This window comes from Leptinotarsa decemlineata, unplaced genomic scaffold (genome assembly GCF_025532065.1).
Source record: "Leptinotarsa decemlineata unplaced genomic scaffold, Ldec_3_MD MMD2_tig00003192_RagTag_RagTag, whole genome shotgun sequence".
NCBI lineage: Eukaryota > Metazoa > Arthropoda > Insecta > Coleoptera > Chrysomelidae > Leptinotarsa > Leptinotarsa decemlineata.
In genome coordinates, this window is record NW_027412582.1 from 3,808,825 (window position 1) to 3,824,631 (window position 15,807).

General features: G+C 32.7%; 1 protein-coding gene across 1 annotated transcript; it reads left to right on the plus strand.

Moving 5' to 3' along the window:
- Positions 1–3,931: 3,931 nt before the first annotated feature.
- Positions 3,932–13,875, plus strand: LOC141483271 (uncharacterized). The gene is made up of 2 exons (XM_074177763.1): positions 3,932–4,434; positions 12,348–13,875. The coding sequence occupies exons 1-2, from the start codon at positions 4,140–4,142 to the stop codon at positions 13,640–13,642; spliced, it is 1,590 nt and encodes a 529-aa protein (XP_074033864.1). The 5' UTR covers positions 3,932–4,139; the 3' UTR covers positions 13,643–13,875.
- The last annotated feature ends 1,932 nt before the right edge of the window (positions 13,876–15,807 follow it).

A 15,807-nucleotide genomic window follows, 5' to 3' on the forward strand; every position in this document is an offset into this window, starting at 1 on the left:
AAATTTCACGAGTTGGATATACCTACACGCATCGTGAATTTGGAGGACTATGACAATACGACATGGATGGTTCCCACATTCGACAAAAACAACAACGAAGGTGTCTCACCTTGTATGCATCACATTCACAACCGGACCAAATATAATTGCAGTCTCCGAAACGCAGACATTCTATACAATTGGCTTTGTGATTTGTTACCAAAATGAAAATGTATGATAAATTTCTATTCGAAATATTTTATTTATTTTTTCTACCTAACCTCAACACCTGATGATGGTGGTGACAACGTTTTGAAATCTCTCCAAACCCCCAATGCCCCGTTTGTTCGTTGCCCCCCACTCCCCCATTTCCCAACTAACACGAAAAAATGCATTCGACGTATTTTGAAATGCCATTGCTGAATACCCCCCATTGCCCCATTTCAAAACGTTTCCCATTGGGATCGCACACTAAAACGTTGGACCCCCCACCGGACATGTTTTAATTTCAATTGAGACTCCGTGTACACATTGAAGAATCATACGCTAAAATCATAGAACCTCGGTAAACTGTCATGTTTTTTAAATAGCGTATTTTGAGACACCCTGATAAACTCCTATTTTTGTAATCTTATGGTTGGTATTCGTGCTCAGAGTTGGTTCTGGTAATCAGGTACTCCAGTGACACAGGAGGGGGTTGGACAAGCATATATAAGATATTCAAGGATCATGGACCCAGTTGTAACAGTGTTTTGATTGTGTTCAACTGACAGTATCAGCGTTCTTACCACTACTACTATATTCCTACGATTCGTTAGGTGGAATTATGGCAGAAGTTATTATTAAAGTGAATAAGTTTCCTTAGTGTACTCTAATGAGGAGAACAACAACCTCATCATGGGTTGTGAAATTTTGATTCGTCTTCTACCAGCGCAATACCTGGACTTACATAAAATTTATCTTTTTGCATGTCAAAGTGTTTGAGTATGAAAAAATAAAGTATTTCAAAGAAAGAAAAAGTGTTGTTCGAACTTTATGTTTTTACTGAATTGAAAAAGTATATTTTTTTTCTTTTAACACATGCTAACAACTTTAATTTTTTGTATTTTCCAAATGTTTCAAAGCTTACGTATTCAAAATCACTCTATTGTGAGATATCCACCTAACAGATTCACAAAAACGAAACACGTGTTTCGCCATTCAATGGCTTCTTAGGGCATGTGTAAAGTCTTTACAGTATTTGAATTCAAAAAATTTCAAAACACAGTTTCCGTGTCAAAGTTATGTTGTGGGTATTAAACAGTTATTTATTCGGATTAGAAATAATCCTAACCTGGATAATAATGACTCTTATTCATCTCTTCATTATTATTCCTGGGGGCATATTTTTCTGGTGAAACAGGATGAAAAAAATACTAGGTCGAAGAAAGTATAATCGACTCTCGACTATCGAGTTATTTAAAGTCATGATTGTTGAAAGGGATCGACCACTGACGACCTTTTAGAGGCTTGATAGGATCACAGTATTTTGTATACAGCAATTTCACAGTATTTTGTATACAGTAATTTCATAAAGGCTGATTTGTGGTTTGAATTTTCCTACGCGCAGACCCACGCGTCGATGTCTTAGGTCTGCGCAAACGACGAGTTTAAGACAGGCATGCAAACTTCCATAGTTGTCGAATTTCATGGGTTTCACACAACCTACTGTGGTACATTATTTTACAACTCGTGAAAAAATGTTAAAGGTGGTCGCTTATTCCATAAAATTCTGATTGCTGGAATATTACTGGATGAGTAACACATTATTAATGGACAAAATTATGTGGCATAAATTTTTATTTATCTAATAGATTAATCAAATTATCAAGAAGAATGATTCAAGCAATTCTTGATAACTGATATTTCTATGTGAATGGAAATAAAATGTGGTATTCTGTGTGAGACGAGTTTAAGTGGCATGGTTGACAAAGTAATCTATCCACTTTCATGCTTGACACACAGAAGGCAACTTTCACTCCCAATAATACAGTATATGCATTTTATAAACATGATAAATTACACTATGTGCCATTTGCTCATTGAAGAATTCTGTTTTGCATTTTGGATTTTTATTGAGAATATTTTTGTTTCAGATGCTTACATTCAAACATCCACAAGTTTGTCTGCCTGCACACCAAGGAAACTGCACCTTCAAAATAAGATAAGAGACCTTCAAAGAAAACTCAATTCTAAGTCCACTCCACCAACCACATCAAATCAGCAAGATTCAAATGAAATGGAAGTGGCCTTAAATTTCATTAGGAAAAAGTGTTCACCAGTTTTAGCTACCTTTATGGAAACACAGTTGTCGCTTTCATCTGGCAAGACTGGAAAAGGGCGCCGATTTAACAATGAAATCAAATTATTGGCACTCACTATATATTTCTTGGGCCCTAAAGTGTACAATTTTTTAAAACAAATATTTCGACTGCCATCTAAAAGTACCTTGTTTAGAATCACTAGAAAATGGCCAATTTCTACTGGTTTCAATGATTTTGTTTTTGCTGCTCTGGAAACCAAAGTTAAGCTACTCAGTGCAGAGAGTAGGGATTGTATCTTATGCATTGATGAAATGTCCCTAAAGACCAATCTTTTCTATAACATAAGTAAGGATGAAATACTTGGTTTCCATGATGGTTGTCAAAAACAGTACATTCCTGCCACAGAAGTATTGGTGTTGATGGCCAGGAGTATAAATCAGAAGTGGAAGCAGCAATTAGGATATTTCTTTGTTAATAATGTGTGCTCTGTCGAAGACTTACATACAATACTTGCTGAATTCATACGCAGACTCAAAAATATAGGTTTGAATGTCATGGTTGTCATTTCAGATGATGGTGGAAACTTCCATAAATTCACCAGAGTGTCTGGAATAACACCAGACCACCCATATTTCACTGTTGACAATTCAAATATATTTTATATGGTGGATGTTCCACATCTTGTAAAATCCACAAGAAACAACTTTTTCAAGTATAAATTGCAGTTCGGTGGAAATGAGACATCTAAAAAATATTTACAACAATTCTATGAATTGGATATAAAACAGAAATTCCGATTAGCACCCAAATCAACAAATGACCATATTTATCCTAATAATTTCAAAAAAATGAAGGTTAAACTTGCCACACAAGTTTTTAGTTCGACTGTGGCAGCAGCGCTGAGCAGTTACATTTTCTTTAATATCATAACTGCACAAGCAATACATACTGTAGATTTCATTGAAAAAATGGATAAACTGTTCGACATATACTGTTATTGGGATTTATTCCTGTTTAGACATTAAACAATTTTTTTTTAGAATTGAATACAACGAACATAGATAACGAATAACTTTTGACGGAAATTACTTAATCTCTAATATGAGTGCCAACAAAACACATCTTGTGCTCGATGTATATTGATCGAGCAGAAAATGACAGATTCGGAGTAAAACACACTTATAGCAGTCTATACTGAATCTCTAACTTTTTTCTTTTTTCCTTTCATTTGAGTTTGATATTGACACTGATTATATGAAATTTGTATATGAATCTCAGGGTAATGAATATTTTTTATTTACTTTATTTACTTATTTATTTATTACTCTGAGAAATTTATAATTTATGACATTAAAAATAAAATAAATACAACAATAAAAATTAATGGGCGCTCCGGGGCGACTTCATTGATTCCAGTGGCGCATTTGCTTTTTCAGCTGCAAGAAAACCCGGAAAAACCTGCAGCACCACATCATCTGAAGATCTTGATCTAACAATGTCCTCTCTCTCATAAAACAGAATGTAGGGTGTCTCCAGAGGCTCCAATAAATTCAATGCATCGCCAGAACACTTCGTGACACGACTATCGTCAAACTTAAACCAGTCCGTTTCTTCTTTAACCAAGGCGTAATAATACTCTGAGTATATGAATAACAAAACACGCAGAAAACAACATATTTATGTTCATCCATCCAAAGGTGCGTTTTATTCGAAACAGTATTTTTGGCTGTGCTGGACCACAAGTAAACAAGAAAAGAAGAAGTAGAATTACATTACTTCTGTTCAAAAAAGGGTTGACAAAGTTGAATAAAAATAAGGAATTCGTCGTTGAAAACAATACCGCTTTATTCAAAGATAATGGCTATTGAGGATTGTGGAATATTTATTAAGAAAGAGCTTGAATCTGTTGGGGATGAAGAGGTTTTTGAAAGAAATATCATGAAATGTGAAACAGGTGAAACTGAAATGGTCAGTGAATCTGGAAAATATGATATGTTTGATATTGAAATGGTTACCCATAACCTCGAAGAAAAATATGATATAGATCAGATTAAAAGTGAAGGGGTCATTGATGTTTACCATGAACCCAAATCAGAAAAATGTATTGAAGAAATAAGTGAAGGCCCTCAAAATAAGTTCCTTGAAATACAGGGTAAGATATGACTCATGATTCAAAACCCACACTTTGCTTCACCACAGGTACTATAGTCTGAAGAAGGTTGTTTTGCATTCAGGATTTTCTAATCTCATTCAATATGATCAGGTGGTTTCAATTTTATTTTAAATTTTTGTTGCTGTGATACCCACACCAAAATGAACATTCCCGTAATTTTTATGCTTTTTGATTTCTCTACCAGTTGATATTTTCATTACATCTCAACTGACAAAATCTTCAGAATCACATCTCACCCTGCAACTGCAATTCAAACCCATATAAAAAAAGGAAAAAGATATAATGAAATCATCTTACTTACTTACTTAGAAAATCTCCTCTCCTCATTAGCAACTGTTACAGGTATAGTTAATAATATGCGAATTGCTATCCATAAATTTGGATACAGTTCTTGTAATTTGGGATCTTTGATAAAATTTAAAACAAAAACAGGGGTAGCCACATTCTGATCAGGCAAAAAAGGCATGAACCGTCTGATTACTGCATCTCTTTGTTTTAAAATAATTGGAATAACTGTTGAAAGTGCATGCACCGATGTAATGAATGAGAATGAGCTGAGTTTGTTCCGCTTCATCAGAAATAACATGAACTCTCTCTAATTTAAACGTTAAAAAGAGATAGATAATGTTTTTCTGGATGGCCGGGGATTCCCGGTAAAATTAAATGCATGCAGTGCAGTAATCTGATTTGAACACTGTGTTCCATTTTACTTTTGCCAACATAACGAATTTTTCGCTAAATTTAGGGAATTTACGAGTAAGTAGGCCTCGCTCAATGAGCGAGAGGAAATAAAGGGGAGCCTGAGGCGCCCCTTCATATCCAGCGCCCTAGGCGGTTGCCTGACCGCGCTATACCCTAACGCCGCTACTGTGTACCATTTGTGAAAATATTTCTGACTCAAGAGTACAATCAGCATATGCCATTGTCAACATTTCTCACATTCGTATTTTCTTTGTGATTTATACTTAGTGTATTGAAAAATAGTAGAATATTTACAAAGGTATCTTCCTCTGATCTGCATTCCTGTAAGAGGGGTACACCTGTTGATCCGTTTCGGTGAGCCCAGTTCTGAATTTGATGTATTCGGTACATCCAGTTTTATATAAAAGGCTCTAACTTAGTTGAAAGATTTAGTTTTAATCGTCTCCTGATGATGCTAACTTGTTTAGCGAAACACACGCAGAGAGAGTGCTCTAGTTATATATAGTGTGTGAAAAAGGCTTTCATTAGAATCATTTTATGCCAGACATTTCAGTTCTACCTATCAATCAGAATAGTGACATAATAATCGATTACAAAAAATCTCCTCAGTATTAATAATTCATTTTCCCTTGAATTTTTTTACAATTTATTCTCAAATTTCTAATCTGAATTTTTTCATTCATAAAACCTCTAGAAAGAAAAAAATATTATGAATAAATACACTTTCATTTATTACTAATCTATTTGATTGGTATGAATCAAAATATTTTGTTTAATTACACTAGTCAACAAATAAAAAAGTAAATTGCGATTAATATTTTAATGGCTATACATGAGAGTTTGAAGCATCCTGACTGCGACTTCAACATCAAAAATATTCCATCGCGTTAAGATTTTGAGTTGTAGTTATTTTTATTTTATACAAACATTTTCACATACAGGGAAATATGAGATGAAAACAAGGAAAAAACCATATATTTTGAGGATAACAGACTTTATTTACAATACACATGAAAAAACATTCAGATGAAGTCTCTTGTGCATAACCTTTTTCAAAATGTTGACTTTTGTTTATATGTTTCATCGTTTTCCGTCATTAAGGAAGCAACAATAATCTCCCATCATTGCTGCATCCCATTGTCAGTATGTCTTAGTGGAACCTTTCCCCTTGTTCGTCACTGACAGCACCCAAATTGTCTGGTAAAAAATTCGAATGGGAATGTAAGAAATGAATTTTGAGAGGCATGCGACATCCCATTCTGAAATATACAGACTTGGTGTGTAGTTAACAAACTATATCTCAATGCATCCAAATGTAAAGTAGTGTCTTATAGTACAAAAATGTTAGTCATCGAGTAGATACCATTTCACTGTCACGAAGTATCTCAAAGATCTTGTTCAAAATTTGTCTCTTTCCAACCATATTAGATCGAAAGTAAGAGAAGCATTTAGAGTTTATGGCTTTATAGTTCGCAATGGTAGATCTTTTTCAAACATATCTGCTCTATTTACTCTTTATGTAGCCTACGTAAGGTCAAAATTAGAATATGGCTCTGTTTCAAGGTCTCCATTCTACAATTGCTATAATACATTATTTGAAAAAGTTCAACGTCGTTTCCTAAAGTTTGTTTACTTCAAATCTTATGGTATCTATCCTGATAGAGGTATTCCATACGAATCTCTTACAATGACATTCAATATTGAAAGTCTTGAATTATGCAGAAAACGTGCTAGAACAATTTTTCTGTGTGCCTCATTTTAGAACTAGAAGTACAAAAACTTTTTACAGCCAACTGGCTAGAACCAATTTGTATCTCAAGTCGCCTATCTTTAGCATTTGCAATAATTTCAATTTTATTTCAAATTTGTGTGATATAAATTTTGATTCCCTAGAATATATTCTTGACACTGTATCTCAGTATTTCATTTCATTAACTTTTTTAAAATATCTAACCCTGTAAATGGTTTTTAACTGTTGGTGATAAAGGCTATTATTATTATTATTATTATTATTATTATAGTAGTTTTCAAGTAGTTCTTCTACAAGTGTTTCGCAATTTTCTACTCTTCTTGTTCCCGGAAAACTCAAAAACAATTCTTTTGAAAGAACTCTACGCAGCTAATTCAACATTACTTAATGTTTGATCAAACTGATGATCACTTAGTTTTCTAATTTGTGGTCCAACAAATATACCTTCCTTGAGCTTTTGCATCACTTAATTTTGGAAAAACGTGTTTAAGATATTTAAACGCATCACCTTCTTTGTCTAATGCTTTTACAAAATTTTTTCTTTAATTCCAGTTTAATGTGTAATGGAGGTAACGAAATGTTTTTGGGATTAACAAGAGGTATATTCTTCAGGGTCAAGCAAACACACCTGGAAGATATTTATTTCTCGGTGGTCATTTTTTTACTTGATAATGGCTCTGTTGCTCTACTGTTCCAAAGGCAAAGAAAACAGCAAAACTTCGTAAATCTGCTCTGAAGACCTAAATAGTCCTATGACTTTAAGGTCACCACATATTTGCCACTTATACGTATTATAACTTATTGCATTTAGAATAAGTGACATACTTTCGTGTGTTTCCTTCATGGCAACTGTATGTGCAAGAGGAATAGTAGAGGGTCTTTTGTTACCATTATGGAGCAGAACAGCTTTTAAACTTGTTTTAGACGAATCTATAAATAACGGCCATTCGTCCGAGTGATTTGCAAATCCTAATTTTTCCATCACACCATTTGGATTTCCACAAACACACATTTTATCCTGCATAGTAAAAAACGAGGATAGCTCATGGTTACGGTTCCTAAATATTGTAACTTTGGTTTTAGGGGCTAGTAAATTCCATTGTTGTAATCTAGACCCTAATAGTTCAGCATTCTCTTTGGACAAGTGGTGGTCCCAAACTAGGTCATTTAATTCAGTCTGTTCAATTAAATGGGGTGTGTTCTTCCTTCACTCTCTCGAAAATAAGGACCGTCTTTTTCTGGCACATCATGGGAACCTGCCTGGTCGTCATACATTTCCAATTCTTCCTCCCAATTTGCCGGAGGTGTTGGAACCGGCAAACCTTCTACATGAAGAACCGGCCTTCTTACAGAAGGAATATCCGGATATACACTTTTGTGTTTGATCTTTCTTGAAAAACCAGACACGTTTGTCATGCAAAAGAAGCAGTCGTTGTAATGATTTGTTGTTTCTCGCCAAATCGTTGGAACTGCAAAAGGCATAGTAGAGCATTTGCCCTTTAACCAATTATTTAGATTTTCTGCACAGGTTTGGCAACATACGTGAGGAGCCCAATCCCGATCTTGATCACCAACAACACATCCAAAATACTTATGATAAGCTACTTTGGTCGTTTGATTTATTGGCCGTTTCTGCGATTTAGGACTAAACTGACCACATATATAGCAAAAACTATCTGCAGGATTAACGCAGCCAAGTTGTTGTACTTTGGACATTTTTGTACTGTTGCGTACGTCGAGTTCAAATATGTGATACTGCGTTTACAGGAGTCAACTCATTTTATTCACAAAGATGACAAAAATTAACAAAAAACTGCCTTTGGCATTAAAGTCGTAAATTGGCTGTAAACAAGTGTAATTGGAAAATGACATATTATTTTCCTCATACATTTTCCTACGGAACTTCAAATTCATTTGAGTTCAGGAATATCTTTATAGACTATTTCCCGACATTTTAGTGAAAATTTCGTGAAATCATATCGATTATTAACGAGATATTCCAAAAAACAATTGAAAAACATATTATTTTCCTCATACATTTCCCTGCAGCACTTAAAATTCATTTGAATCTTGGAATATCTTTATATAGTATTTCTCGACATTTTAGTGAAAGTTTTGTGAACGCACATCGATTATCAACAGAGATATACCCAAAAATTATTGGAAAATGTCGTATTATTTTCCACCCTCCTCGACGGCACTGCAAATTGATTTGATCTTGTACATGATATTTATGAATAATGTGCTATATTTCAGTGTAAAATTCATCAACGATCATCCACTATTAACGGAGATATAAGAAAAAATATATCAAAAAATTAGATTTTTATTTTTTCCGCCCTCCCTGACGGCACTGCAAATTGATTTGATGTTGTAATTGTTATCTATGAATTATTTTCTATTTTTCAGTGAAAAATTCATCAACGATCATCCACTATTAACGGATATATAAGAACAATATGTCAAATATTCTGCAAAATTTTTTCAAGAAATTAACATATATTGATAAATTGGAAATCTTTCATTTCTATTACATTTAGGGCACCCTTTAAATCTACTCAAACTATTATTTCCATAATATACATAATATACTTATACATTATAGTTGTATAAATTTGAAAATGTCCGTATAGGAAGAAACTGCAGTAATGTTAGTTACAAAAAAAGTGGTAAAAAACATTGAAAATTTCAATTCTCTTTTCTTCATTATGATTTCCTGCCACGTAGTAAAGGCTAAATCCACCAATTTATTGGTTTCAATTTTATTACTAAGTTTTTGTTGCTAGGATATCCACACTGGAATGAACATTCCCATAATTTTTTTATGCTTTTTGATTCTTCTACCAATTGATATTCTTCATTCCATCTCAATTGACAAAATCTTTTGGATCACATCTTTTCGGCTCTCTGTGAAACATTTTTCCGACTCAGAGTACAATCACAGTATGCCACTGTCAAAATTTCAAGTGTTTTTGAGCAGTAAATTTTTTTTACAGAAAATCTGATGCAGATTCTTTGATCAATTTTTTCCATGGCAGAAAATTGCCGAACATGCAAAACACTTGTAACTTTTTTTTAAAGAACTTTATTCAGATAATGCAATCATGGTTACAATAAACATTTTAAATAGTAATTGAGATAGCAGCACTATCCAAAAAAAAAGTTATCCAAAACCAGCTAAAAACAATGTAATAATACTTTATGCAGTACAACAAAATAATATTATCAAGATTCACTTGATAATACACAATACAAATCTGAATAAAATAAAAAACTTGATAGTAATTAATACAGAGAATTAAATAGATTTAAGCCGTTCCTTTGTTGAGTATGCTATTATAAAAACTCTTTATTTTATTCTTGAAGATATTTAAATTATGGATATCTGTTATTTCCTTGGGAAGAGAATTATAAGTTTTAATGCATATTGCAATGCGATTATTTAAGCCAATATTAGTACGTACAGGTTGTAAAAAGACATTATAATGGGTACGAGTATTATAGTAAAGAGAAATAGATAGTAAAGAGGGAGCATTTCCTCTTATTCCCATTTCTTCAATTTTTTCAAGTAATATAGAGAAATCAACAACATCAAATGCTTTTCGTAAATCAACAAATACAGCAATAGTGTAGTATTTATTATCCAGTGAAGAAGCAATGTGGTTAATGAAGTCTATAGTTGCACTCAGGTTGCTACTATTTTCTTGGAATCCATATTGGTAATTGTCAAAGGCAACACATTTTTTCATGTAATTGATAATACATTTCTTTAAAATAACTTCTATTACTTTTGACAGAGTCGGAACTACTGAAATAGGTCTATAGTTATCAATAATGTTATTTGGTCCTGACTTGTGTGTAGGTGTTACCTTGCTGACTTTGAGAATATCTGGGAATATAACTTGTTTAAAAGATTCATTTATTAATTTGACTAAAATAGGTATAATATAATCCCTGAGTGTTGAAAGATCATTAGTATTTATGTTATCATAACCAGGTGCTGCATTTCTATTCAACTTATATAATTCTTCCTGAATTTCTTGGGAGTTTGTATTGTATAGGTACATTGAACAATCACTTATGATTTCCTCAAACTGAGAAGATGACGCTGTTTGTAGGTTGACACTATTCATTATTGATTTACCAATATCAAAGAAATATTTGTTCATTTTTTCAGCTATATTTTTGGGATTATCAAGAATTTCTCCCTCAATTTCCAAATTAGTTATTTAATTACTTTGGTTATTGCCTGTATTGCTCCATTTCTTTTCAAAGTATTCCTGTTTCAGTTTTTTGCGTTTTTTCTCTACAATATTTTTCTGTATTCGGAAATCCCTGAGTATATCCAGATTAAAAGGATGTTTCATTTTTTCTGAATATAATTTATCATGTTTTTTAATTAATTCTAGAAATTCCCTTGTAATCCAATCCTTACCTTCTTTATATTTTATTTCATATTGAGTTATTGATTCTTTTTTACAAACCTGTATGGCTGTCGATAGTTTTTCAAAGCCTCTCACAAACAAACTGAACATGCTAAACAGCTGAAACTGTGTTTTATATTGGTACACGAGTGTACCTATATAAAAAAGTCGGTGATCGAAGGTATGTAGCCTGCGAAATTTGAACATTCACCTCATTTTTTTAACTGACCTCGTATTTTCATTGTTATACATACATTGTATATTGAAAAATGGTAAAATATTCACAAAGGTATCTTCCTCTGATCTGCATTCCTGTGAGGAGGGTACAACTGTTTATCCGTCTCGGTGAGTCCAGTTCTGGATTTGATGTATATGGTACCTTCAATTGTATATAAAAGGTTCTAACTTAGTTGAAGATTCAGTTTCAACTATACTTTAACTAAAGCACGTAGAAAGCGTGCTTTAGTTATAGTATGTGAAAAAGGCTTTCATTCGATTAATTTTATGACATTGCAATTCTACCTATCAATCGAAATAGTGACATGATAATCAATTACAAAAAATCTCCTCAGTAGTTATTATTCGTTTCCCTTGAATTTTTTACAATTTATTTTTAAATTTCTAATTGAATTTTTCATTCATGAAACCTCAAGAAAGAAAAAAATATTATAAATAAATATACTTTGATTCATTATTAATCTGTTTGATTGGTTTGGATTAAAATAGTTTGTTTAATTATATATTGGAATCTTTATGACCAGTAAATAGTTTGTGTATAAATATACATATCCTCATTTCATGGAAAGTTTAAATTTTTTAGTTTATATAAATGTATGGCCAGTTCAGATACATTACAGAACATTCAATAACTTTGTTTCATAACCTTTTTAGTAGAATCCCGAAAGGTTACTCTTTTTTGGGGGGTTGAATCAACAGTCACTAAGTGAAAAATTAATATTTTTTTCAAGCAAACAATTTTGTATAAAATATCTATTTCATTAGTAATTTTTTCGCAGATTCGGGGAACGTTTTTGTTGAAACAGAGAATGGAACAGTCATCGAGAAAAAAGAAGAGACCTTCAATGAAAAGAAGTCAGCGTTATGTCAAAAGGAGTTTGGCATTGCAAAAGATCATATTGTGAAACTGTATCAGTGCAAAATCTGCTCGAAATCATTCATTTGGAAATGTTATTTAAAAAGACATGAAAAAACCCATACAGGGGAGAAATCATTCCAATGTAAAATATGTCTAAAGTCATTTGTTGAAAGAAGTAATTTGAAAGCCCACGAAAGAATTCATACTGGTAAAAAGCAATTTCAGTGTAGAATCTGCTTGAAGTCATTCACTCGTAGTGATAATTTGAAAACACATGAAAGAACTCATACTGGGAAAAAACCATTCCAGTGTAAAATCTGCTTAAAGTCTTTTACGAGTAGTAATTTAAAAAGACATGAAAGAAGTCATACTGGTGAAAAGCCATTTCAGTGTAAAATCTGCTTGAAGTCATTCACTCAAAATGGTAATTTGAAAATACATGAAAAAATTCATACGGAGAAAAAATCATTTCAGTGTAAAATCTGCTCAAAGTCATTCTTTCAGAGTACTAATTTGAAAATACATGAAAGAATCCATACTGGTGAAAAGCCATTTCAGTGTAAAATCTGCTTGAAGTCATTCAATCAACGTAGTAGTTTGAAAACACATAAAATCACTCATACTAGAAAAAAATCATTTCAGTGTAAAATCTGCTCAAAGTCATTCTTTCAGAGTACTAATTTGAAAATACATGAAAGAATCCATTCTGGTGAAAAGTCATTTCAGTGTAAAATCTGCTTGAAGTCTTTTATTCATAGTAGTAATTTGAAAACGCATGAAAGAATCCATACTGGTGAAAAGCCATTTCAGTGTAAAAGCTGCTTGAAGTCATTTAATCAAAGTGGTAATTTGAAAATACATGAAAAAATCCATACTGGTGAAAAGCCATTTCAGTGTAAAATGTGCTTGAAGTCTTTTATTCATAGTAGTCATTTGAAAACACATAAAATCACTCATACTAGAAAAAAGTCATTTCAGTGTAAAATCTGCTCAAAGTCATTCTTTCAGAGTGCTAATTTGAAAATACATGAAAGAATCCATTCTGGTGAAAAGTCATTTCAGTGTAAAATCTGCTTGAAGTCTTTTATTAATAGTAATAATTTGAAAACACATGAAAAAACTCATACTGGTGAAAAGCCATTTCAGTGTAAAAGCTGCTTGAAGTCATTTAATCAAAGTGGTAATTTGAAAACTCATGAAAAAACACATTCATAATGCTTTTTTATGCAGAACATATACTGGGAAAAATCTACTTGAAATCTTCAAAAACACATGAAAATCTGAAAAAATATTTCATTGTGCAAAGATAATTTGTTTTTTGGTATCTGTGACATCCTGTATATAGTTTATTAGTGTAGCACTCTGTACATTGTACTTTTTTTATATATCATCTAGGAATCGAGGAGCAGTATGTCTAGGTGAGCGGCAGAATAAAGGTCGGAAAATAAGGAGTTGTTTTATTTAAGTTGAATACATCACAAGTAGCGACGGGTGATATTCTGAGTTATAAAAAGTGCAAATTCATTTTTTTTACGGTCAGCAGCGAACCCCGAGTCGATAAAATGACGGAATCTGTACAGTATACGGGACATATTCAGGAATTCAATCCTGCTACGTCGAATTGGTCGATTTATAAACGTCGTTTGAACAATTATTTCACGGCAAATAGTATCAACAAAAGTGAACGGAAACGTTTAAGTTTATTAAATGAAGAGGCGTATCAACTACTATTCAATATGTTCATTCCAGAAGAACCTGAAACAAAATCTTACGAAGATATTGTGAAATCCATGGACAATTATTTTAAACCGGTAGTGTCTGTTTTTGTGTGTCGCGAAAAATTTTTCGAAGCACGAAAATCAGCCAATGAATCTCCAAAAGAGTGGGGTGCAAGACTGCGATCATTAGTGGCAAATTGCAAATTTTCTGGAACTGATGAAATTTGTAAGGCTTTAGTAAATCGTTTTATCATCGGCTATGACTCTGGTCGAGTGAAGGATAGGCTTTATGAAGAAAAAGAAACGGTGACTTTAGCTGAAATCATAGAAATTGCGTCTTCCAAAAGTACGGTTGTACAAAATTATAACAGCACTGTCAAGATGGAACCAGAAATCTACTACACGAAGAATAAGTCCAGATCTTCTGAGCACAAGAAACCTCTTCCATCCCGAGTAGCATCGTCAAGAAAAAACAGCTGTGAAGACAACAGTCCAGCAGGTACGAGCGGCGGCAATTCAGGATCAGGAGGCGGCGGCTCAAAGAGCGGAATCCGTATCAATCCACCATCACATTCCAAATGCTCCGTTTGCGGCCGTAAGAATCATAAAACAGATATGTGTTCTTATAGAAATTGTAACTGCCATATATGTGATAAAAAAGGGCATCTTGCTCCTATGTGTCCAAATAAAAGAAATGCAAGTTCATTTAAAGAATTGAATGAAAATAAAAATAACTTTTTAGAATCGGAAGACTATTCTCTTTACAATTTGGAAGCAAAAACCAACCCGGTTTTTATAAAACTTTTTATAGATAATAAATCGTTCACTTTTATTTTGGTTACTGGAGCAAGTTATACGGTAATTTCTCGCACATTTTATGAGAGAGAGAGAGAGAAAGTACTTTATTGTTCATGAATAACATCATGGTTACAAAGTTAAAAAATTAAAAAAAAAATATAAAGTATACATAGCACTGATAACAGAGAAAATATGTCAACAACAATTAAACTTGTTAATAAAAGGTGACATGTGACACTTAATACTATATAAATCTACACAACTATACATAATAAAAGATGAGCAACACTATGCGACATATGGAAATCAAATAAGGATTATTCTAGTGTTTCACTAAAGTATTCATTCAGACTGTAATAGGCTCTGTCTAATAATAGATTTTTTACTGCTCTTTTGAATTTATAGAAGGATCCAATGGTTTTTATTGCAAGTGGTAAGTGATTATATATTTTGCCGCCTTTGTAGATAAAAGAGTCATATACAAGAGACGTGGTAGGCAGTGGGAGTTTGATGTCATTACTTTGCCGAGTTACGTAATGTGAAGAATTTGAACCAAATTTATTCAAATGTTTTTTTACAATAAGTACCGTTTCTAAAATGTACAATGCTACTACAGTTAGAATTTTATGAGATTTAAATAGAGGTTTACATTGGTCGTTAAATTTAGCTTTACACATGTACCTAATGGCACGTTTTTATAAAATGAATATGCTATTGAACAGAAAATTACAGCAACTGCCCCAAAATGGAATGCCATATCTTAAGTGTGATTCAAATAATGAATAATATACAATTTTAGCAGTTGGAAAACTTAATTCTTTAGAGATTAGTCTAACTGCATAGCAACCGGAAGATAATTTTTTT

Coding starts and splice junctions, on each gene's coding strand:
- LOC141483271 (XM_074177763.1), top strand. CDS start 4,140: ATGGCTATTGAGGATTGTGGAATATTTATTAAGAAAGAGCTTGAATCT. Junction 4,435..12,347: donor TAAGTTCCTTGAAATACAGG/GTAAGATATGAC, acceptor ATTTTTTCGCAG/ATTCGGGGAACGTTTTTGTT.